This window comes from Podarcis vaucheri, assembly GCF_965113315.1.
Source record: "Podarcis vaucheri genome assembly, chromosome: 6".
NCBI lineage: Eukaryota > Metazoa > Chordata > Lepidosauria > Squamata > Lacertidae > Podarcis > Podarcis vaucheri.
The window spans coordinates 72,038,261-72,061,517 of record NC_138764.1 but is presented as its reverse complement, the minus strand read 5'-3'; the positions used below and the strand labels follow the sequence as shown (position 1 = coordinate 72,061,517).

The following is a 23,257-nucleotide window of genomic DNA, read 5'->3' as shown; positions in this document are numbered from 1 at the left end:
CATATTGTTTATTAACCTGACTGCAGTAATGGTAAGAGGAGGAACTGGTTGTGAGTCCCAAGTGACAGCAAAGTGCAGTTTGTTATGACAGAAACTTACTTTTCTTTTACAGCGGTTTTTGTTTGCAAAACTTTTTAGCCATATCACTTCTGCTCGGAAAGCCAGGAAGTATAAAATCCCTCACTTTAGACTCAAGAAAGTTGAAAACATTAAGATCTGGCTATCACTCCGCGCCTACCTAAAGGTACGTCTAAAAGCATTGGCATCTCAGCCTAAACAGAAGATTCCAATTGCTACTGTATGTTTTCAAAGGAGTGAGACTAGCCCTGCCTCCTTTGTACAAAGACCATGAAAAAGCCTGCTGCCTAGGACTGTGCGGCTGTTTTCAAGTGAGTGCTTGTTCCACCAAGCACTGAGTGAGACCAGCTCCATCTCCCTTGTGGCAAAATCTAAGAAACGACCTGCCACAAGGGATGTTGCACTTGGTGAAGAAGTCTCTTCCCCGACAGAAGACATCAGCTGGCAATGGGCTGGTGCTTAGCAGCAATTTTTGATAGCTTTGAATTATGAGTCAGTTTTGAACTGCATTGTTTGTTGAGTTGTTTATTGCTTTATATGCTATTGTGTTTTTATGATTATGTTGATAGAAAATGTACAATTTTCTCAACAATGTTGAGCTCAAAGCAGCTCACAATAACAATAGCACTAAAATTAGCAAATGCTGAATCAAATAGAACTGTTTCTGTTGCTCTCTTTCTTGCACACTTTCCTGCTTTTATAGTTCAATTTTTTTGTTGTGGCAGAGGCGAGGCCCACAGCGATCTGTCGATGTGGTTGTATCTTCCATCTTCTTATTGGCTCTTTCCATTGCTTTCATATGCTGTGCACAGGTAAGATCTCAATAATTATTTGAAGATACAATGCTGATAATCAAATTTATATATCAATACAGTACTAATACAAGCATCTGAATTTGGGTGTACAATGCAACGTGAGGAGAGTTCCACCTCAAAGGGAAGAGTTTGAAAATTGTCCATTTAAAGAACTTGAACTAAAAAGCTGGACCTGAATTTGCTTGTTTTTTCCTCCTTTTCAAACATTTTTTCAAACAAAACTTAAAAAAATTGTAATCCAATGGGCAGGAGTCCCCCCCCCCCCCAGTGATATGTAAACTGTTCCAGAGGAATTCTTTGACTGAATAACAGGATAAAAGCAATTCTCTCTCTCTTTTTAAAAAAGTAGGTTTATAGCTAAAATTCCTTTTTGATTTGGTACATTTCCTCTCCCCAGAGGAGAGCCCTTTTTAGAGCAGGCATGGGGAATCTCTGGCCTCTGTGCCTAACTAGGCCCAACACACATCTTGTTAGCCCAAGAGGCAGTTTCCCCCAGACCACGGCCACTTGTTGCACCCTGAAAGTTTATGTGATGTCAGGGAGACACAGTTGCCCGTGAACAAGTAGGAGCCTTGCCACCCGACCCTGCCCCACTCACCATTCCCCCCTCTTTTCTTCCTAACCTAACACTGTATGTAACACTAATGTCTCACAACAAATAAAACTGATCTGTAGAAAACACATCTTGAAAAAAGAGACAATGCACATTTTTTCGTAAACTAAGAAATCTTTAATAAAAAAATATATTTTAAAAAACACAAGTGGGAGCCTTAAAGTGGCAATGCACTCCCAGTGGTGACACCAAGCCTTCCTTGCCAATGTACTACCAGTCAGCTGGGATTGCTAATGCTAATAACTTCGCCGTGGCGGAACACCATAGTACAGCTCATCCTAGCAGAAAACAGAGGTTGAAGTCAGTGCCTATCAGCTCCCTGGGAACTCTGTAGTCAGTTGATCCTTCCAGGGGCTTGCAAAGAGCAGACCAGGGCTCTTTGGAAGCTCCTTTCACCTTGCAAAGTGCCCTGTTTGGTGCTTTGAAGAGCCCATAATCAGCTGATTGGTGCTTCAACTATGCAGGGCTATAGCAGCTGTTACAGCTAGTAAAGGGCAGTTTGCTGATTCTGTTGTGTTTCTTTCCACAGGTTTTAAAAGGTCACAAGACATTCTTGAATGCTGCTTACAACTGGGAATTCCTAATCTGGGAAACAGCCCTGCTTCTCTTCTTGTTGCATTTGGCATCCCTGGGCTCTGAGACCAACAAGGAATATAGTAATATTTCAATTCTACTCACTGAGCAGGTATTTTGCCTAACATGTACCCTTCTTGTGATAATAGGCTATCAAATACATAAACTAAAATTGATAACCTGGGGTCTGTTCACTGGAAATTATTTGCCACTTTCAGTTTGCCATTCATGCCTGTAAATTGTTAGAATTCCTGCTCCATGATTGCAGTCATGGGATTTTTGTCTATCACATGACAGTGTATGTTTTGACAGGATGTTTGTGTTGCTGTGTTCCGTGAAGTGGGACTATTGTCCTTTGTTCTTTTTCTCTTTGCTGTCTGATGCTAGAGAGAGAGGGAGCCATGTTGCAATGCTCTGTGTGTTTATATGTAAATAAAGTAGATTAGCCAAAATGTTGAGTTGCTGAGGTCTGTCACGCAAGTTGTGCAAACTCTGCAGATCCCTAAGTGTGCCGGGGTCGGTTGGCATCGGTCGCTGTGATGTTCGGGCTGAAGTAAGCTTTTGAAGCTCCCAAACGATCGACCAGGAGGGAGAAAACATGCCACTTGGGCATGTTTCTCTGCCAGGGTCCTACTCGAGTGTAGGCTGAACTCCTGACATAAATATTCATACATCTAGATCTTTGCACAGTTCACAAGTAGTCTGTTACTTACCCAACTTAAATCTATATAAAATGAATTTATTAGTTTTGAAGAACAAGCTGGTTTTCAAGCCAGGTGCTTGAAGATATTGGGGTCATTTTGTTAATGGCTACAAAGTGTCACACTTGCACATTTAAAATGTAACAAAATCTCAGTGTTTAATTTTCATCTTTCAGACCCAGTGCATGGTCTGAAGGCTCATGAGGCTACTGCCTTGCTGAAGCTAAGCAGGTCTGGGTCTTGTCAGTGCCAGGATGGGTGAGCCCTTGGGTACCAGATGTATGCTGCCTTTAGTTCTATAACAAAAGGCAGGATATAAATGATGCTGTATCCAATTCCTTGTATTCCTGCCCCCTTTCCAAGCTACAAATCTACTTTTCCTGCTACATGGACTCTTAAAACATACCCTTCATGAAGCACCTGTCTTTGCAGCCAGGTTTTGTTTAGACACCTGTCTTCTAAGTCTATCATCTCCTTTTCTCTGAAGTACCCATGTTTCTGGTAGAGAGACTAGCTTGTCTCTCATTTTGGTGCTAGGGCGTATTGTAATTTGCTGACCCTCCTTTGGTATGCAGGCAAATGGTTGGTTTTTTTTTTGGGGGGGGGTAACTTCAAGCATTTTGTGGACTGCATCTAGGTGTGTGTGTGTGTGTGTGTTTTAAAGCTCCTTGTTGGGGCCTGTGTTTCTGCTGCTTTGCTTAGGGCAAGTATTAAGTTACTTCAGTTAATAGTGCCTAAGGCTAAGGATGGGTGAAGGAACGTTGCTTATGCTGAGCATGCCTCCTATCCCTCCTATAGGTGAAGGACAGACTTGGATCAATAAAAGATGTGAACTGTTGTTTTTTTAAATCTGTTGCAGATAAACTTATATCTTAAGATGGAGAAGAAGCCAAACAAGAAAGAACAGCTCACACTAGTGAACAACATTTTAAAACTTTCTACCAAACTCCTGAAGGTGAGCAGTTCAGAACTATGTAACTCTTTGCCTAGTTAATACTTGATAAAATGATGTTTGACCATTTGAAGGGTATTTTTGTGGTGCCCATTTGGGAAGGAGCAGAGCACATACTTTGCATGAATGTCTCAGGTCCAATGCTTGGCATTTCTAGGTAGGGATGGGAAATATTGCTGTCTGAAACCCTGAAGGGTCAGTGTGGACAGTACTGACCTAGATGGTCCACAGCGTAAAGCAACTGTCTATGTTCCTAAGCAAGACTAGGCCTTTAACTTTCTTTTTCTGATGGCAGGAGTTAGATACTCCATTTAGACTGTATGGCCTGACAATGAATCCCTTAATCTACAACATTACTCGTGTGGTGATCCTGTCTGCAGTCTCTGGTGTTATAAGTGATCTACTTGGATTCAACATTAGAGTAAGTATTGATGTGTCTGCATGCAGAGTGGCTAGTTCAGTTTGGTGTTTTTCTATACTCAAGTTCATACACTTCCCTTCCCTTCCTATGGGCTTGGTGATGCTGCAACAGATACTGTTACCAATGAAACCAGCAATTGGGCCTTACGATTCTGGACCTTCAGTTTGAAAACAAACCAAACCAAATCAGAGAAGGCTGCTTAGTTTAAATCATTGGTTTCTGCTTCTTCATGTGTGTAGCCTGCAAATGAACAATGATCTGACAGTTGCTTGTATATGCTTTAAAAGGCTTAGTTTTGAACTATGAAACTACTGTTTTTTAGATTGATTTTTAAAAATTCAATTGTTAAGCTACTCTCCTGATACAATGCCTACTTAATTTTTTAGTTGTGGAAAATCAAACCGTGAGTTGAAGAAGAAAGAAGCTTGGGCCCCTGTCCAGTGCCACAAGAGTTATCAGCAGTCCTGCATGGGCTTGGAATGGCATTTGAAGGTGCTTCTCTCATTTTAGTAGTCTTCACATCTTATGTTTTTCATACATTCCATCAAGACCAGAATAAATTAATTTTATTCTCAGTGAGGCCATGGCTTGAAGAAATGGTTAAATAAACCTTAGTAAACGGGCTTCTTAGAATAAAGTTATCTGACAAACCTGCAGCTCCCATGGAGTGCAGTAGTATGAAATCATACAACAGATATTTGTTGCATAAACAAAACCACTGCATCAAGCCAGTCATTTTCCGACCTGAAAAGGCTTGCTGTTAAGTCATCTGTAAGGGGAACAGAACTTAATGCATACTACGAACATGTTAAGGGACATGTTTTTTAAATGAGGTGGCTGAGCATGGTGCTATGTTCTAAGTTCAGAGAAGTGCTTGTTTTTGGCAGAATCACCTCCTTTTGGTAGCTTGCTCTTGACCTACTTTAAAGTGCCTCCAATAAAATTTTCTTGAATGGCACTAGACTTAGCAGCAGAAGCTGCTGGAGGCCTTGCCTACTGATGTTGATTTATAAGAGAAGGAAATTATATACTCAACTTGTGGTGATGGATTTTTATCTCCAGGCATGCAGCGGTTGCTTAGGAACACACAAACAGCTCCAGAAGGTGGCTTACAGTAGGCCTGCCACACACACCAGGAGAGATGATAGTTTTTATATGATTAGCATTCTTCAAATAACTCATTATGTGAACTCAGACTGATCTGAACAAGCAAAGCAATCTCTCCATGAGAGAATACAGCAATGTTTATATGCTTCCAGAGAGAGCAGATATTCTACAGTATTTAAGAGGCAATTAGAACCAAATTTCTGCTGGGATAGATTACAACACCCATTGCTGGCATTTAGCTGCACGGAAAGTGGGTTGGACCTGAAAATTTTCCCACTGCAGGGGGCTATTGATTAAAGAACTTTACACACAATCCTTCCCAAGTAGGGTAAGTATTAGGGCTGTGGACTGCTTCACACAAGAAAATTTTCTATACTGATTTTCACATATGGTATATATATGGTTTACCATACATAAATATTTAGAACCTACATGGCAGCTTCTGAATGTACATGGCAGCAAACCCATATTTCTATGTTTTTCTATTTGTGATACTATAATTTTATTCCTGAATCCACATACAAATATGTGAAGTAACTCTAAAAGGGCTTACCAAATTATCACTGAGTGGTTGGTTGCTGTCACTAGTATGTATGGAATAGTTGAATATTTTTAAAATCAGCACTGCCTGTAGCATCTTAAGCAAGATATACTTTGTATATGATACTGTTTATACAAACAGCTTTGTATGAACTGTTTATTGTCATACAATATTCTTCAAGTCCAACTAAATGTTAGTAATCTGGACGAATAAAACAAGTAATATAAACACTGAAGTTTTGCTATGTTCTTTTCTGATGACAACCACTGTGTTTACAGGTAAAAGGGCCATTTGTGAGAGATGTGTTGGCTGCAGGTGGAAGGTTAATTTTCCATTGTGCTCCAGCTGTGAGAAAAGTAAAATTAAATCTTTGAGATGTTTCTGCACAAGCAGAAGCATGAACAATGCTATTGAGCCTATGTATTTTAGAATTTTTGAACTTGTACCTTCCTGCTGTTCATGATCTTTTACATCCAATCTAGAGTTATAATGTAGCAGGTGGGTAACAGTCTGACTCTGCCCAATAGTTTTTTGTGGCCCTGCAATCCCTCCCAACCATTTCTCTTACTCTACATAATTTGATGCTGCAATACCAAACAGTTCTGTGATCTCCAAAATCTCCCCCTTTTGAAAAATGGCCATGCCCGCGTTTACAGTGTTAGCTGGGGCCAATGCAGCCCTTGGCCTGAAAAAAAGTTATATACTCTTGTTCTAATGCATAAAATACTGAAGAGGTGATAGTTTCATAAAGTACAGTACTCCAGAAGCCATGAACTAGAGTCTCTTTTTAATGTATCTATATAAAAAATAATGAGCGATTTACAGGTCTCTTTCTAATCAGAACCTTAGAAGTATATATAAAGGTGCTGTACAATATATAAACATTTACATCCAGTACAACCATAGGTTTCTCAACATTCCAAGGCCACATTGCTAAAGTCATTTTATGCAGTTAAGTACAGATACAAAGTCTCTGGGTAGAAGGGCTCACATCAAACAGAGGACAACAAATTAGGTCACGCCATTAAAGGTTAAATTGCATATGGATAATGATTACTTGCTGAATAATGGAGGGGGGAACAATTTTAGTTTTACTAAGTCATCTTGATATTTCTGCAGTTTTCATTCAACACTATTCTGTGACAGTATAAGAGAATCTTGAAGGGATGTTTCATGATGTTTGTCAAGGTATTTAAACTACATTAGGCTAACTCAAGTATTAAATATTTTCACAGTAATTTTCTACAATATTTGCACATACGTCCTACAGCAACTTGAGTTCTTAAATGAGAGAACAAAAGACACTTCAAAAAACAATTTTCTTAATATTAAGAGTTTAACCAGCTGTTAGTCTTTTAAAAAACAATTTCCTCAAGAACTGGTTTGTCTTGGTAGCATCACACCACAGAAATGCTTAGGAAAACCAAGTCCAAAGAATATAGGGCTTTTAAAAACCTCCTGTTAAAAACAGGAATTCATTTGAGCCACATCAAACTTTTAAAAACTCAGGGAAATTAATAAGCAACACAGATATTGTTGGGATGGGAAAACTCCATTTAAAAATAAAAAGCACAAACCCATGTGGAACTGTAAGATACTGTAAATTCACAGCCAACGTACATACACCTTGCACAAATTTTTAAAAAGGTGAACAGATGTTCTAACGTAACTTAAATGTGCATCATCACACCAGTATATGTTTCTGGGTGCCACATGAGCAAATCCATCATGAAAGTGCAGGACTATTGCACAATAGACAACCTTGCACCATTCAATTTCCCATTCTGACCAATGCCATCAGGCATCCTATTGAGGCTCTGATTATAGGTACGTTTATGCTTTCAACTTTTCCTTCTCAAGCATTTTCACTGTCATTGCAATGGTCAGCTTGAGAGGTGGTGGTGAGGAAAGGGCTAATCAACAGCTTTCTAGAGACCTAGTGCTTTTAAATGGGCAATTGGATGTCACTTATGTCAGTTGCTTCTGATCAAGCTAGCAGGATAAGCACAGCAACCACACAGGGATAGTCATACAAAGCCAGTAGCAATAGCACCAAGCAAGTACACCTCTTGTAGTAGTGTTCTAGGCTTCAGTGAAATCATATCTCACACAGACAGCATCTAAGGAATTTCATTCTTCAGCAATCAAAGTCCATTTCAAGAGTTCACAGGATTACCACTATCCTAGATATCTTCACCAATCTATTCCCCATCACACTCAAAGCATTCAGACCCAGCAGGGCTAGGTGAAAAGGGTATGTCAGCAATCGAGTTGAATGCAAAGCAATAATCTTCTGAAAGTGACATCGCTAAAGCCCTCAGTGGCAAGCCTGTAGTTACTACAACACAATGCCAACTTCAGCTGTTCTCCAGAATAAGGCTGAGCAGTATCATGCAAAAGTGAAAATGGAACAGAAATGGTAAAACCTTGAGCAGATAGATGGGCTCTATACAGATAAATATTTCCAAACAGCAATGGGAATGACTTTTCTCTTATTCCTACTGGCTCAGGGGAAGTGCCACAGTAACAGTAGTTACTGCACATGCAAAGAACTACACATGCAAAGGAAGTGGAGAAGCTTGTCTCATTCAGTTCAACAAAGCAGTAAAACTGACTGTCAGACTGCCTAAAGTAGCGTGCAACTGATAAAAAGAAAGGGCTAATATGTCAGCAAAACAGGAATGCCACCATTAGATTTATTTATTTTTAAATGCTTGGACATTACTGTGCAAGAAAAATAGTACTGTGCATTTTTTTTTCTTTAGTAGATAGGGATTTCACAAAATAGAGGGGAGAGGAAGGGAGAAGAATGTTAGCAGTAGTAGAGTTCTTAAAAGGCAATATTAACAATGTGTCCTTAATTTGCAGACATCCATTTGCCACAGTGTTGCTATGCTGGAAAGAACTTGTTTTGTCCCATCTCAAACACACACACTCCCGCGCAAAAATCAAAACAAGTTCAAAACACTAAAGAACTTGCAGAACTTATTAACCAGACATTGCATTAAGACATTCCCAAAACGAACACACGTATACACACACAGGCAATGAAAGTTCCATTACAAAACATTCTGCATGTTTGAGAAATCACTTAAACACTGTAACTAACAGAACAGGTAAAAAAAGGACTGGAAGAGAAACTAGGGGATGAAGGAAAGAAAATAAGTTTGAGAAGAAAGGGGAAAGAATAAAATATAAAATAGAGAGCAAGCCTTGAAAGCTGGAAGAAAGAAGTCTAATACAATTAAACAGCCTACTGGAAGAGGAAGCTCCCTGACAAAATGTGGAAATCTTTGATTTAGGGTAACATAAGGGGCATGGATCAAACTCTCTGCTGAGATGGATCAAACTCACAAAAGCTCATTCAGAGGCTGCCAAATCCATTGCTAGAATTATGTAAAATTCAAAGTCTCCATTCTTGCAGCTTGCCATCTCCTCAAATCCCATCACAATTAACTACACGTCTGAGGTGCAAATGTGCTCCACTGTTAACATTCCTCACTATCATATTTACACTCACACAGAAGTAAGAGAGGTACGTAAAAAAATGGAAAACAAAATAAGGTCTTCTAGTAATAGCGATAAGCGAGGACAATTCTTGAGAATTTGACTTTGGTGGATCGGTTTACTCTGCTGTGTTTTAAGATCTTGAATTTTGAGCCAAGGCAGGAAATATTCAAGTGTTTAGACAGCATTAAGCAAAAAAACAAACAACAGATGGGAGATGCTGACAAACAGCATGGCAGTAAGCTTGAAAGCATATGCACACTCTGCATGTTTAATAACTAATGTTAAAAGTGCTTGTTAAAAAATAATAATCAGGATATAATTTCGTGGCAATCCTGAAGCCACTTACTTCAATATAATCACGCTGAAATTAAGAGAACTGTTGTGATTTTAAAACTACTCAGCTTTCGGATTTAAATTTGTATCACATATTTTAAAGTTGGAATGGACAACTCAAACACGGTAGTGAAGAGAGCAAATGACAAAAAAGCACATATAAAGGGGGGCTGTCCTGTTTAAAGTTATTATGCTGGTATTGACAGGTTTGAGGAGGGTGGAAGAGAGCTTTGTGAAAAAAGGCATTTGGGGCATGTTTGCTCCCTGACTCCAGAGAGCCAAGAAAACCAAGCACATCTAACTTCTTGCTTGAGCAGCGAGAACTCAGAAATATTCCCTATGTAAACATGCAGCATGCTTGAGTAAATACTCATTTTTAAACTTTTTTTTCCCTTTTCTGTGGCAGTGGAAAATGCAGAAGATTCAACAGGATACAGTAGATAACTTGGCACAAGAACAAGAGTAGTGAGTCATGATTACACTGATAATAGGCATTAAATAATTTTGTTCATTATCTCACAATACTATCAGAAAGCCTTAGCAGTGCAACATCAGGAGCAGCAGGACACCACCTTCAAAGGGACCAAAGGACAGCAGCTTTTGAAGAGTTTCATATATGCAATCCAAAAGGTCCTTCATGCAGCCTAATTTAACTTCCAATCAAATGTACTTTCTGTTCATCACAGTGTCTGAAAAAATGACAGTTTTGTGAAAAGAAAAACTGTTTTAAGTGGCCACATTAGAAACCTGATTAAAATATGTTCTAAAAAAGTTTGTCAGTCAAACCCGTTTGTCAGTCACACCTGTTGCTTTTGTGACTCTGCTTGCACTTGGTACCTTCCAAGGTCCAGGAGTTATAGCTTTCTTCACAGGAGATCTGCTCTCAGTTTTGAAAATTCCATCCTCTTTGGTTTTATCAGCTGACTCCAGGTCATTGTCTCTGTATTTGTTCAGGACAACAGGCTCTTCTGCTTCAAGCCTAGTGTTGTTATCTCCAGAAAGTACTGAATCATCAGGAAGACCTGCCATTTTTAATTGGTTAGAGCTTTTGATTTTTTCATCTTCCAGTGTTTTCTTTCTAAGTTGATTAGCCTCAGAAAGTGGAAGAGACTGCTCCTCTGACTTGTAATGTGCTGTCTCTGAAGGGCATTTCTCATCCTTCCCAGATATGTTTTGCTTTGTGACTTCTTTTATGCCTCCTAATTTCACTTTTTCTATTGGTAGCACAGTTGTGTGCTTTTCACTAACAGGTGTTCCACTTTTAAATTCTGTTAATCTTTGCTCTGTGTTCGGATTATCTCTGCTTCTTTCTTTCTTTGGATATTTCTGGGGACTAGCAGATCTGCCTCTCTTTTCCTTGACAGGGACTTTCCCAATATCTGCACTCTCAGTGGTTCCCGGGCGCTTGTTTTCGCGTCTTTTGGGACTTTCTGGCTGGTCTAAGCAACCCTTGGTGGTTTTTTTAGGTTCACCCATTCGAGGGCTGTTGCATGGTGCTTGATTATGGCCTTTGGAAGTACTATTGCTCAACTTTTTTGGGCTGGCTGATCTGCCTCTGCTGGTTGCATTGCCCACTGCCAACTGTGCAGTACTGTGTACCACCTTATCACCTGGACTGGAGGGGTGGTCCCGTTTGTTCACATTCTTTTGTGCAGAAGTTGCATTCTTAATCTCCAAGTGGTTTTCCATTAAAGTGCTTTTCTTTTCAGGCACAGTTTTCTTCAGTTCTTCCAGTTTCTCAGGCGTCTGGACTTTCACTAAAGCTTCTTCTGGTCCTGGCAAATGAGATGCTTCAGATGTGGAAGCAGAATGTGAAGATGAGGGAAGTGGTGTCTGTTCACCGTGTGTTACACTTGAGGACGTTGGATTCAAACTATCCAGATCACCTGCATCAGAACAAGGACAAATATGGCACTAAGCAATAAGGATGTGTTCTTGACATTTAAAGCCCTTCCAGTTTTAAGCTATGTAAAAACACAACAACTTGTACAATGAAAAACCAACTTATGTCTCTATATGGCAAGACGACAAATTAGGTTTTACAGACTGCAGGTCATGTATTCTTTTGCTAATAACTGTATTTAACAAGTGCTGCATATCCCTCATATGTGCACATCCCTGCTTTGCAAACCTGATTTCTGTGCATGCTCAACTCTTCCACTACAACAACAAAAAACTGCAATCTACATTAACTAACTTTCCTGTTAACCACAACACTGCACGGTAATTAAAACAAGAGTCTTATTATTCCTTTACATTTCAGGGTAAGAATTTCTCCCACAGGGTCTAGGGAAGTGTATGCATGGGGTTTGCAGAATGGGCTGGAGAGAGAATAAATGAAAGGGACACAAATCTTCAAAATGGTGCTGAGTATGTAGGGCACATTTAATTCAATGTAGCTTATAACAATATTCATAAGCCACCAATTCAAAAAATGGTAATAATTCATGGCGGTATACAATAAAACCATGAAATCATAAAATACACAATTTTAATAAAAGAAACAAAATGTCCAATGCAGCTTGATTTCAACCTTTCTCAGAGGCAAATACTATAAATGAGTAGAGAACTTCAACAAAGCACGATGCCTTTAACCAGTTATAGTCTTTGACCCCGAGGAAAGTTGAAACTGAAATGTGTTGAGTATTTCACATCTTTCTTTAGAGTACCCTACATACCTTTGCACTGTTTTGAGGCTTTACCTCTTTTTGTTTGTTTGTCTGTCTGTGTTTTCATGCTGCCCTCTGCTGTTTTTCTCAAGAGAGAGTAACCACCATAGTGCATGTTACATAGAACAGTTGGGAAAAATCACTGATTTGGAGGATGTGCTAGGAAGGACAATGATCTCTGCTGACACATGGAAAGGCTTTGGGATTTATTTAGCTGGTAAGACTTGTGAAATGCAGGACTCCTAAAATTTATTCTTCTGCATCAGTGATAGACTACACTTAAGCAATACATGCCAAAAGAAAACTGAAAACGAGAGCGAAAAACTACTGTTTGAAGCAAATAAAAAGAGGTCAATCACAAGACATGCAGATTTACCAAGTCTTTAAGGAAAGACCAAGAAAAGCACTGAAAGCTTTAATGCTGCTCAGGTTTCACGTAGGAGCACAAACTGGAAGGAGCCAAACCTGAGGGAGGAAGAGAAAAAGCCCAGGACTATATACCAAAATCACAGCACACAGCAAAAGACTTCATCAGAAATGTACGATTCACAAGCAGAGTGCAAGAGCTGGCATAGTGAGAATAAAAAGAATCACGCTGTTCCTTACTGTCCTGTGTTTGCAAGACCTGCTTGAGTATGCTCCACCAAGGAAGCCTGGTAGTCACAGTGTCTTAAATAAACAGACCCTTGGGTCTCTGTGTTGCTCTTGTATGTGTGTCTTGAGAGAAAGTGCTGAAAGATGCTGAAGTGTCCCTACCCCCCTTAGCCACTTTCTCAAGTTCCCGTGTCTGTTTAGAATGTTTGCACCCAAAAGAGATCACCTCAATTTTCTTAGGGTTATTCAGTTAAGGGGCGAAGTCTGTTGCAAACTGCTCCACTCTTGTGGAAAGTTACTTTCAGACTAATACAGCTCAATATAACCCGTTGACTGACGTCACTTTCAGAGGCTATCTGGCACAAATTCCTGTAAAGGAATGAAACAAAGGGGTCCACTCATGGGAAAATAGACTGATCTCACAAGATCCTCCGGGGGCTGAGACTTCTGTGTCTTTTATCAGTCCTTCCAAATATAGTACCCAACATGTTTCTTTTTCTCTAGTGCTGCCTTCCCTAACCAGGTAAAGTCCAGAGCATGTAAGACTACAGCTTTCACGATCCCTGACTACTGGGCTATACTGAAGGGGTACTGGCAGTTGTAGACCATCTGGAAGGCACCACATTGGCTATCCTTGCTCTAGTGCATTTGAACATTATTTACCTTTGACTGAGGGAATTTAATGCCTCTACATTATTCATGTCAATTCCCTCTCTCTGTGTGTCTGCCTGTATCACCTCTGCAAAGACTTCAAGGACTCGTGGGTGTGGATGGCAAAGGACCTACGTCACTGTTTCTCTTGGGGATAGCTGAGGGTTTGGTGAGGAGGGAGAACAATGCCTGGGCCTTGGGGATATACCTCATTTTCCTCTAAGTGATACAGGAAGATAAGGAAGAAAAAGAGCATACAGTCAGCACAGAAGGAGTGGGAAATGGGGAAGATTATTTCTAGGCAACTAGCTGACTCTGGCAAACAAAGCTCTCATGAAACTCTGATCTGCCTTCAGGTATGAAAGCAGATATAGATGTAAGTCTGCTTGACCTTGTCTCTGGAGAAGATAGCAGAGTTAATGCTCTTCTAACACTGAAGAACAGCAGCATCTGCAACATACAGAACAGGCTAAGACAGTCACTCCCTCTCATTCATCAGATCCATAAACAGGCCAGAAGTACCATATTACCATGATCTGGTATTAAGCCGGTTCCTGGTCGCAAAAGGAGAAGAACTTTATTTCCTCCAGACTGAATCAATTCAATGGCTCGGGTATGGGTGATTCCTTGGGTTGGCTCCCCATTGATCTCAACAATCTGGTCCCCAACCTGAGGAAAGAAAAGCATCCATATTAAACACAAAGGGCACTTCAAATTCTTGCCTTATACATAAGCAAATCCTGTTTTGTCGCATATTCAGTTCAAAGTGGCTAACAATATTCATACTGTTATAAAATCTGCTGAACTCACAGCACCACCCATGAATATCATCCCAATTATCACCTGGAATTCCAGGTACTGACCTGCCCTCTAGATAACTTCAAAACAGCTTTACGTTCTGTGAGCTGGCACCTACATATGACTGCTGAAGGACAATGCTAAAAGCCAGCCGTGGAACTGGGGGCGGGGAGAGATGGAAGGGTTGTCACTGAGGTGTGAAATGCAACCCAAGAATTACAAAGTGTATATTGCAGTGTTGTTAGCTGACCAGCAGATGCCACTGTTACATACAAGGCGCAGTCATTCCACACAATGCAGGGCTGGATGGAGCCTGACAACTCGGGGAGTAAAAGGGGGAGGGAACAGGTTTCATTTAAGGTGGGGAAGCAGCATCACATTCTAGTCGTTTGGAGCAGTTTCTTGCTTGAAAAACAGAAACAACTCACAGTGCTGTGAAAAACTCCCTCTAGATATTTACTGTGTGGTTGAAAAGACATTTTGAAGGAGAAAGAGTTCATTTCATTCATTTAGGCAAGAAGATCTACATTGGCAGGAAAAAGCAGGGGACAGCTCTTGAGGCTCCGATTTGTAACTGGCTTCAAGTTTTATTAGCTAATGTGTATTTTGTCCAATTACAGGCAAATTCATCACTCCCTTAGACTTCTGCAATAAAAAGTGTGGAAGCAACGCCTTAACAGCCATATACCACAAGCAGCACAGCTGCATCTAGGTTCCTATAAACAAAATATACCGTGGGCCACTAGAAACATCCTTGCAGATATATTTTTATGGTTTGCAAATTGATTCTAAAATGAAAAGTGGTATACTGCAGTAATAAAATTTACATCATTAAATTTGTTTATAGTATACATCTCAGTGAACACTGTAGAGTCTTGAGAAAGAGTCTGTTCAAAACTGCAACCAGCAGGGAAGAACTGTAAATAAAGTCTTCATTTTTCTCAGTGTTACCAGCTGACCAATGAGGTTACTCTGGGCAGATGGGCTTATAGAGCAGGGACAGTCAAAATGGTGGCCTCCAGATGCAGTTGGACTACAACTACCTGGCCAACAACTGGAGACTGCCACATTGGCTATCTTTGCTGAAGAGTCCCAGCAAATACTCTGGTAACTATTTGGGAGTTGATGCAAACAAGGTAGAGTGGCAATGACAATACTTATTCTGTATAACAACAACAACAACAACAACAACAACAACAACAGGGCCTGAAACACCAAGCAATTTAGTCTTTAAGAATCTTAGGTGATTAAGCCCACCCCAAATAAACACCTATTAGATACTCACATGAATTCTCCCATCTTTAATGGCAGGGCCATCTTCAGCAAGCCGAAGAATAAACAACCCCATGTTATACTCCTTTCCTCCACGAAGGCTAAATCCAAAACCTCGAGGACCTCTCTCCAATTCTACAGGATAACATCCAGGGATCTGAGCAGAAAACATAGAGCAGACTTAGGATCACATTGGAAAGAGACCTTCCTTACTATATTGTTAGAGAAAGCTTCAATTTCTTAAATTCAAAGGACGATCTAAGCAGAAATGAAGTTCACATATCAGGCAACGTACACACACCCACCCACACCCCTTCAGCAATGCACTCAGGAAGAGCTCAGGCACAAGCTTAAATTTCTTCACTCAGTGAGATCATGAATTTGGGGTCTCCCACTTCTGTTCTTTACTTCTCCATACAGTGAAGAAACTGGGGAAGAAAATGAGCCTAAGACAGATCCTGATCTCTCCTCAAGTACAAGCTCAGGGAGAAAAAGTTGACTCAGGAAGATCTTAACATAAGATTGCAAATGAAAAGTGGCTTTCCTAAAGATCATCCTGATTTTTATTTTGACTGAGAGCCAAGCCCCCAGATAGGGGCTGCTGCAAAGTCCTTACCCGACTTTGGTCTCCATGCTGCAGATGTAGCATTTAAAAGTGTTTGCCCTGTATATTAGCTGATATGCATGCATGTATTTGTGCCAGCATTAGCCATTGACAGGGATATGCAATATAGCTCAATGCTTATTTAGTCATATTGGGTGGAATCCAATGAAGTGCTAAGTGAACAGTCTGTCAGCACAAGGATTTCTGCTTGTGCAATGGAACATTCTTTCCCTCTCCTCACCCCATATCCCCTACGTTTATTCTAGTGTTTCTCCTAATCCTCTGGTGCAGATTTAGTAATTCCTCAACTAATTCTACATGTAGACTCTATTTACTTTAAAACTTACAAGACCAGCGTAAGTTCTTCCAAAAAAAGGATGCAAACATGCTCTTTCCCATTTCTTTAACACCAAAGTCTAGGCCAGAAACTCTGCACAACTGTAATAGCTATGCCTCCCCCCCCCCTTCTGTTACTTTTAGAAGTATGATAATTTGGTGAGAAAATTATGATGAGTCGCTGGAAATACAACTACTTTAGCTTAACCAGTTAGGGATAAACTGAAGTTGCAGTGACATTTTAAGTTCTTTATCAAAAGTAGCCAAGGCTTCTACCACAGATGTAACCCAGCAAGCAAGCTTTATGCAAAGCAGAGCACTCCATCCTTAAACAGACTACTAGATCTTCCAATAATATCCCAATTTCCCACTTCATATTGATTCTAGTCACCTGAAGATTAAATGATGTAAAAAACCCCTGCTAGTTTAAGTCCAGAGTTCAGACTGCCTCATGTTGGCTCAAGCTCTACAAAGCTGAGGAACGAAAAGCTAAGGTTGACAGTTTAACATAAATGATGCTGTGCAATGTCACAAATTGTGCTTTCTTACAACTTACCACCCATGCACCCACACTTTTGCTTGTTTTTTCAGGCCCAAATCCTGATGTGGAGGATGGAGTGCCTAGGACCAGCAAACATGTCCCATGTTGTCCTAGTCCTCTATTGTCTTATGAAGCACCTGAGCCTTACTGTAATGCTAGAGGAATTCTTCTGCAAGTTGTGGTTTATTTTTAAACACTACATTTTGTTAAATGTGGCCATGCATAGTTGTGGGATGCACAGCTGCAGGGTGGCTGTTCATATGTGTTTATGGTGCCCAGGGCAGTTTGTCAGGTTTCCAAATGTGCCCCCAAACCTATGAAGACTGGTGAACTCTGGTACCGTCAGTGTATTGCACTGCTACAGGCATTGCACATGGCAGCCACTAGGTGGCTCCTGAATTCAGAACAATACATTCTATGGGGTCTGCTTCCAAATTAGCCCATCTCCACCCTCAAAACCACCAGTGGAGTTCCTGCACTTTAAATATTCCAATCAACTATGTGGAATTATGTTCTGCACAAAATGTGGCTGCTGCCTCTTTAATTTCTAAGCTCTAATACAGTACATGAAGCACTTGACATTTATAAAGTTAGAAGTGATGGTAACACAGAATAACAGAATCGTAGAGTTGGAAGGGACCTTGAGGTTAATCTAGTCCAACCCCCTGCAATGGAGGAATCTCAACTAAAGCATCCATGACAGATGACCATGCAACCTCTGCTTAAGAACCTCCAAGGAAGGAGAGTTCACAATCTACCAAGGGAGTCTGTTCCACTGTTGAACAGTTCTGCCAAAAAGTTCTTGTTAGATTTCCTTGGAGTTCAAAGCAAGGAGTTTCATGAATTTTGCTGCTTTTATAGCATTTGCAGAATATCCACTGCAGTGACTGTGACACAAAGTCTTACCTATCCCTATATTTGCTATGGGAAGTTTCGGCCTCAAACAATAGATACCAGTTTAACAGAGCGGTTCTCCAGAGAAGAGTTTATACCTGAGATAGCTTGCTCCCTGTGACAGATGAAACACCTTCCGATGACGAGAAGTGCTTGAAACTGTTGCATTGTTCTTTTCCAGTATCAGCTTCTACAGCACTTCTGAAATTAAAGGAAGCAGAGGGATGTTTGTTTATTTATATAAACTGGGGCAACCCAGTCAGATGGGCAGGGTAATAAATAATAGTAATAATAATAATAATTCTGGTCAATAACTAAGGTTCTCTGGGCAGCTTGAAACAAAAATGAAAACCATTAGATATAAATACATCTCTCAAGACAGATGGATACCAACAACAACAATTGTGGCCTTCAGTGGCAATGTAATCATGTCCTACATGCCACTGCTGAAATCTGAAATAGCTCTAGATGAAAACTGGAGAGCATCCATGGCGTCATCAGCTGGCAGGACAGCGGCTTTGGCAATACTGATTCTCTGCAGTGCTTTGAAGGGGATGGGGGAGAGCTTTTCCATGCTCTGCCTTTGCTTGCAAAACGCTCCCTTTAAGATCAGAGTGAGATGGGGACTTAGAGCAGGAGGGAGAGGGAGTCTTGCAAAGCCTTTTGAGGGTCTCCCCCTCTTCCCTTTTATGTCCCTAATCTTACACCAGCCTTTAATCTCCACTCATGGGTTGATGAATGGAGATTAAATCCTGCTACCTACAGTGAGCGATCCTGTTCCCTGCTGAAAACAGGAACATGCAACCAATGTAGGGAGGTGCTGAAACCAAATGGTTCCTGGAAGTCTCAGAGTGGCCATGTTGGAGGCTTCTTAGTGACAATAGTGTTCTCCTTAACAATCCTAACATACCGTTATCTTTTTTTATTGCAGCTTTTGCCTGCCTTCTAAATAGAGCCCTGGGGAAGGGAGGAAAGACAACAGAAAAAGCAGAGCCAGAAAGGGGGCAGGGCGGGGGGGGGGAGGGAGAAGAGGTTTTCTTTAAAATATAAAGTTGGGGGGAGGGAGACTGACAATGATTTTGAACAAAGGGGAGACTTTGATTCAGAGAAGCAATGTGGGGGGCAGTCTGCAGAGACTGAAGAGGAATAACTGGAAGAAAAAGTTCCACCCTGGGCAGGAAAAGAACTAGAGGAGGTGTCTTGGGTTATATGGCTGGCCCAGAAGACTGTCATGAGTTTCCCTGCTTTCCTAGGCATAATCCACCCAGTGAAGGAAAACAAGCATGAAGCAACATACACACCATATTTTCCCATGTATCGGATGAGGTTCTTTGACTCAAAAATCACATCAAAAAACTGGGGTCATCCAATACACGGATAGTGGCAAGGGGGTGGGGAGCGCCGTGCTGCCAGTCAGCTTGTTGGTGGGAGTGCGGCTTCCCCCAGTGTCGCAGCAAGCGGGGAGCGATCTGGGGGGTGTTTCCTGCCCGCAGCTACATGGGGGGGGGGAGAAGCTGCTCGTTGGTGGGAACGCAACTTCCCCTAATGCTGCTGCATGCAGTGGGCACTCCGTTGGTCGTTTCCCACGCACGGCGGCACTGGGGGAGGTTGCGCTCCTGGGAGCTCAATCTATGGAGTGTTTCCTGCCTGCAGCTGTGGGGGGGGGGGGAGAGGCTCAACAACTTTGGGCCATCTCCCCTCATTTTCCTAAAATTGAGTCCTCCAAAATAGGGGGGGTCTTCTACAAGGGGGCGTCCAATAGACGGAAAAATGTGGTACTTCATATTTTATATAACAGGGCTTGCTTCTCCAGTGCTAATTCATGCCAATTCATTTGGCCCATGATGCTGGGATCTGTGTCTCCTGGAGCAAAAAAGGTTTCCCACCCTTGGTGTAAACATAACCCTCAAGAAACCAAAGGAGAACACGTCCTCTGCACTGGGACTAGATCAATTCCTGAGTTAAAGCGTCCCAGAAAATTAACTTGTTTTGACCATAGATAGAAAAGACAAAAAGAGTTACCTTCTTGCCTCCCTTTTTTCTAAGGTGCCTAAAAATAAGAAAAAAACCAAAAGTATTTGTACCTGTCCGAAGGCAAAGTGCTGGCTGGCCCTGTTCCCATCGGCCGATGCTGTAGGGCTGGACTCTGCTTGGCAGAGTTTGTACCTGATGGGGGACCACGATGCTCTGAACAAGACAGAAGAGAGAGATTAGAAGTACCCTGCACATTTTGACAGTATTTAAAAAAGGAAAAAATATGTCAAATATACTATTTTTGTGGCTTCTGGTTCTGCTCTGCCTTAATGGAGGCAATCCCCACAACAGTGGGAGATTGTTGGTGAAGGAAAAACAAGAATGATTGAGGGTAATGATCCTTGCAAATTACCCCCAGGGACAGGGAGAACAGGCTTCACTTGCAGTTCATCTTGGTACCTGGCTATCACTCCAGCATGGAATGCAAGGGACAAGGAGGCGCTGAGTATAAAAGCACCTTGCCTGCTGAAAACCCTCCAATGCCGCCATTAAGAAGCAGAGGTTCTCCTGTTAATTAGAGCTTAATTGGACCAAAGTACAGACATGTGCTAGAAGAGATGAGATCACAAACTGTGGAACAAACCAACTGTAAAGACTTTAAGGTTTGAACTTGAGATAAGACTTCATTCGGTGCAAAAGACGGTGCGGGGAGGGAGCCTATGGTTTATTTATTTAAAGTTTTCTCCCCTACATTTATGATTCGGCAACCCTCCTCTGAATGTTAGTCCAAATTATATTTGTACAAGCAAGGATGGAAGAAAGTGGATTATAAATATGGAATATAACATCAAACGGAACTGTCTCTGTAAAAAAAGGAAAGAGGGAGGAAAGCTCTATTTTGCAGAAGGTTTATGAAGGAAACTTAGAGCTGACTCTTCCCCATCCTTTATTATTTACAAAGTGAACTGAATAACATGAAGAGGACTTGGAATTCAATTTAATTGGAAGTATAATTGCTCATATATCTTCAGTTGGAAGGAAGGATGAAAGGTGTCTGATAAGGTTCTTTATTGAGTTATCTGCAGTTTGACAGACCACTCTTCTTCCCAGGCTGAAAAAATGGTGACAAAATGTTATTTACAGTCATACCCCGAGTTGCGTTTGCTTCACCTTGCATTTTTTCAGGTTATGAACGCAGAAAACCTGGACGTGTTTACTTCCGGGTTCGCCGCTTTGTGCATGCACAGGAGCGATCTGCGCACTTCCCTACATGAAAACCCCTGGATGGATCTGCTTGACTATTGGCAGGCTTAAGGACTCTGGAGGGGCTTGTCTGCAAATTTCATCTACTTATGTGAAAAGGAATAAAATAAGTTGCAGCAGTTCTTAAAATTCCACATTATATTAAATGGAGACAAAATAGGTTCAGTTTTAACAGATCTGATTTGGACATGGATAATGAATCAAAATGGAACTGCAGAGTGGATCTAAAGCAGATCAGGCTGCCTCCAAATGCTACAGACATAAGACCAAATTTTGAATCTTAGCAGAATTGTCTGAATAAGGCCTTACTGGTGCCTCTGCCTCCAACACAGCATACACAGCGATTAGATGAGGGGCGGCAAAACCCTCCAAATGTTGTTGGATTCCAACTCCCATCAGCCCCAGCCAGTATGGCAAATGGCGAGGGATGATGGGCACTGGAATCCAGCAACATCTGGATTCCTTTTCCCTGGATTAGATGCTCACAGTAAGCCCAACCACACTTACAAAAACAAATGCTTTCTGAAACATAAGGCGCCACTCAGAAAGGAACAAAGCATATTCTAACAAAACAATCTTCCTCAGTGAAAAACCTTAAAGAATGGATTTTAGCCCAGTATGAACTGGTAAATCTTGGAAGAAGCAAAAAGGCTTTGATAACTTTTGGTCTAATGACACTAGGTGTGCCAAGTTAATGCTTTCCCTCCTTTAATGTGAATTCATTCACATCTGTAATACTTTGTGGTAAGATTAATGGCCTTAACACTATTCCTTAACACAGATTTCTACATTAGGTTCCATTTTCCCAGCCATGCAAGAAAACCCTATAGAGTTCAGCGCAGAATTGCTTGGCCTTATTACTATGAAATGCCTTGAATATCCCCACCCCCATAAAGACAAATGTCAACATTTTCTCCTGTTTTACACTCAAGAGTTTTAATTAATAAGCACAGGTAGGGAAAAGGCCATCTGTCTGTACTCATTCCCCTCTCCACTGCTCATCCTCTTCCGCCTGCATTTCTACTTTCTACATGACTGGGGCTGACAAGCTTCTGTTTTGAGCAAAATGCTAACATAATGCTTTGTGGAGCATGAAGCACAATTTGTTTTTCTTTAAATTAAAGAGACTATGGGAACAAAAAACAGAGAAAGTTATATGTTGGCATTTCTAGATGCTAAAAAAGAGTTTAATAGTGGGTTTTTAATTTCTAGTTTAGGATGTTTCAACTAATGGAAACAACAGGGAAAAGCAAAGCCAGTAGTAGTTAGTATGCTATGGTGATGCAGGTTCAAAAGCTGCTTTTCTTTCTTTGATTATAGTCCTATTGATCAGTTAATGGATGGAGGTCTAGATCATCCTTATGAAACAGAACATAAGAAGAGCCTGCTGTATCAGGCCAATGGCCCATCCGGTTCTCACTGTAGCAGGACCCGTGCACAAGTGCACCCGCCACTCCAGCAATTTATTCCTACTACTGAACCAATTCCTGATCCACAAGGTCCTCTTATTCCATGGCTGCTATGCTTACTTAGGAATCTTTGGTGAACTACCTTGTCAAAAGCGTTTTGAAAACTGAAATACACGATGCCAGGCACCCCCAACCTTCAGCCCTCCAGATGTTTTGGCCTACAACTCCCATGATCCCTAGCTAACAGGACCAGTGGTCAGGGATGATGGGAATTGTAATCCAAAATATCTGGAGGGCCCAAGGTTGGGGGGTGCCTGCACTATGTTAACCATTTCACTAATGCTTGTTGGCACTCTCAAAAAACTCTAATAGGTTTGTGATATGGGACTTGCCCTTGCAGAAGCCACACTGGCTCTGCTTCAGCAAGCCTTGTTCTTCTATATGCTTGGTTAGTTAATCCTTAACAATACTTTCTGCCAGTTTTCCAGGACAGATGTTAACTTAACCTGCCTATAATTTACAGGATCTCCCTGGATTCATTTTTAAAATTGGTGTTATGTTGGCTAGTTTGCATTTTTCAGGTATGGAGGCTAATCTTAGGGACAAGC

At 41.1% G+C, this 23,257-nt stretch overlaps 2 protein-coding genes across 11 annotated transcripts in view; one reads left to right on the top strand and one right to left on the bottom strand.

Annotated features, from left to right (window-relative positions):
* Positions 1-6,036, top strand: part of PHTF1 (putative homeodomain transcription factor 1) — a 28,199-nt gene extending 22,163 nt beyond the window's left edge. For 6 of the 7 annotated variants that reach the window (XM_082227635.1, XM_082227634.1, XM_082227639.1 and 3 more), the window contains 6 exons: positions 113-244; positions 804-890; positions 2,036-2,191; positions 3,640-3,735; positions 4,028-4,153; positions 4,540-6,036. In XM_082227635.1, coding sequence (XP_082083761.1) covers positions 113-244; positions 804-890; positions 2,036-2,191; positions 3,640-3,735; positions 4,028-4,153; positions 4,540-4,560 — 618 coding nt within the window. In that variant the 3' untranslated portion in view covers positions 4,561-6,036. The remainder of the gene's footprint in view (positions 1-112; positions 245-803; positions 891-2,035; positions 2,192-3,639; positions 3,736-4,027; positions 4,154-4,539) is intronic. The other variant, XR_014220964.1, reaches the window with a different exon arrangement.
* Positions 6,037-6,568: 532 nt separating this feature from the next.
* The window catches only part of MAGI3 (membrane associated guanylate kinase, WW and PDZ domain containing 3), a 112,849-nt gene continuing 96,160 nt past the window's right edge, over positions 6,569-23,257 (bottom strand). For 2 of the 4 annotated variants that reach the window (XM_082227628.1, XM_082227627.1), the window contains exons 17-22: positions 20,088-20,190; positions 18,102-18,204; positions 15,642-15,785; positions 14,089-14,227; positions 12,690-12,778; positions 11,391-11,530 (exon numbers count right to left, since the gene is read on the bottom strand). In XM_082227628.1, the coding sequence (XP_082083754.1) occupies positions 12,729-12,778; positions 14,089-14,227; positions 15,642-15,785; positions 18,102-18,204; positions 20,088-20,190 (539 nt within the window). In that variant the 3' untranslated portion in view covers positions 11,391-11,530; positions 12,690-12,728. Of the gene's footprint in view, positions 11,531-12,689; positions 12,779-14,088; positions 14,228-15,641; positions 15,786-18,101; positions 18,205-20,087; positions 20,191-23,257 lie in introns of all 4 variants that reach the window. The other 2 variants (XM_082227625.1, XM_082227626.1) reach the window with 1 other exon arrangement.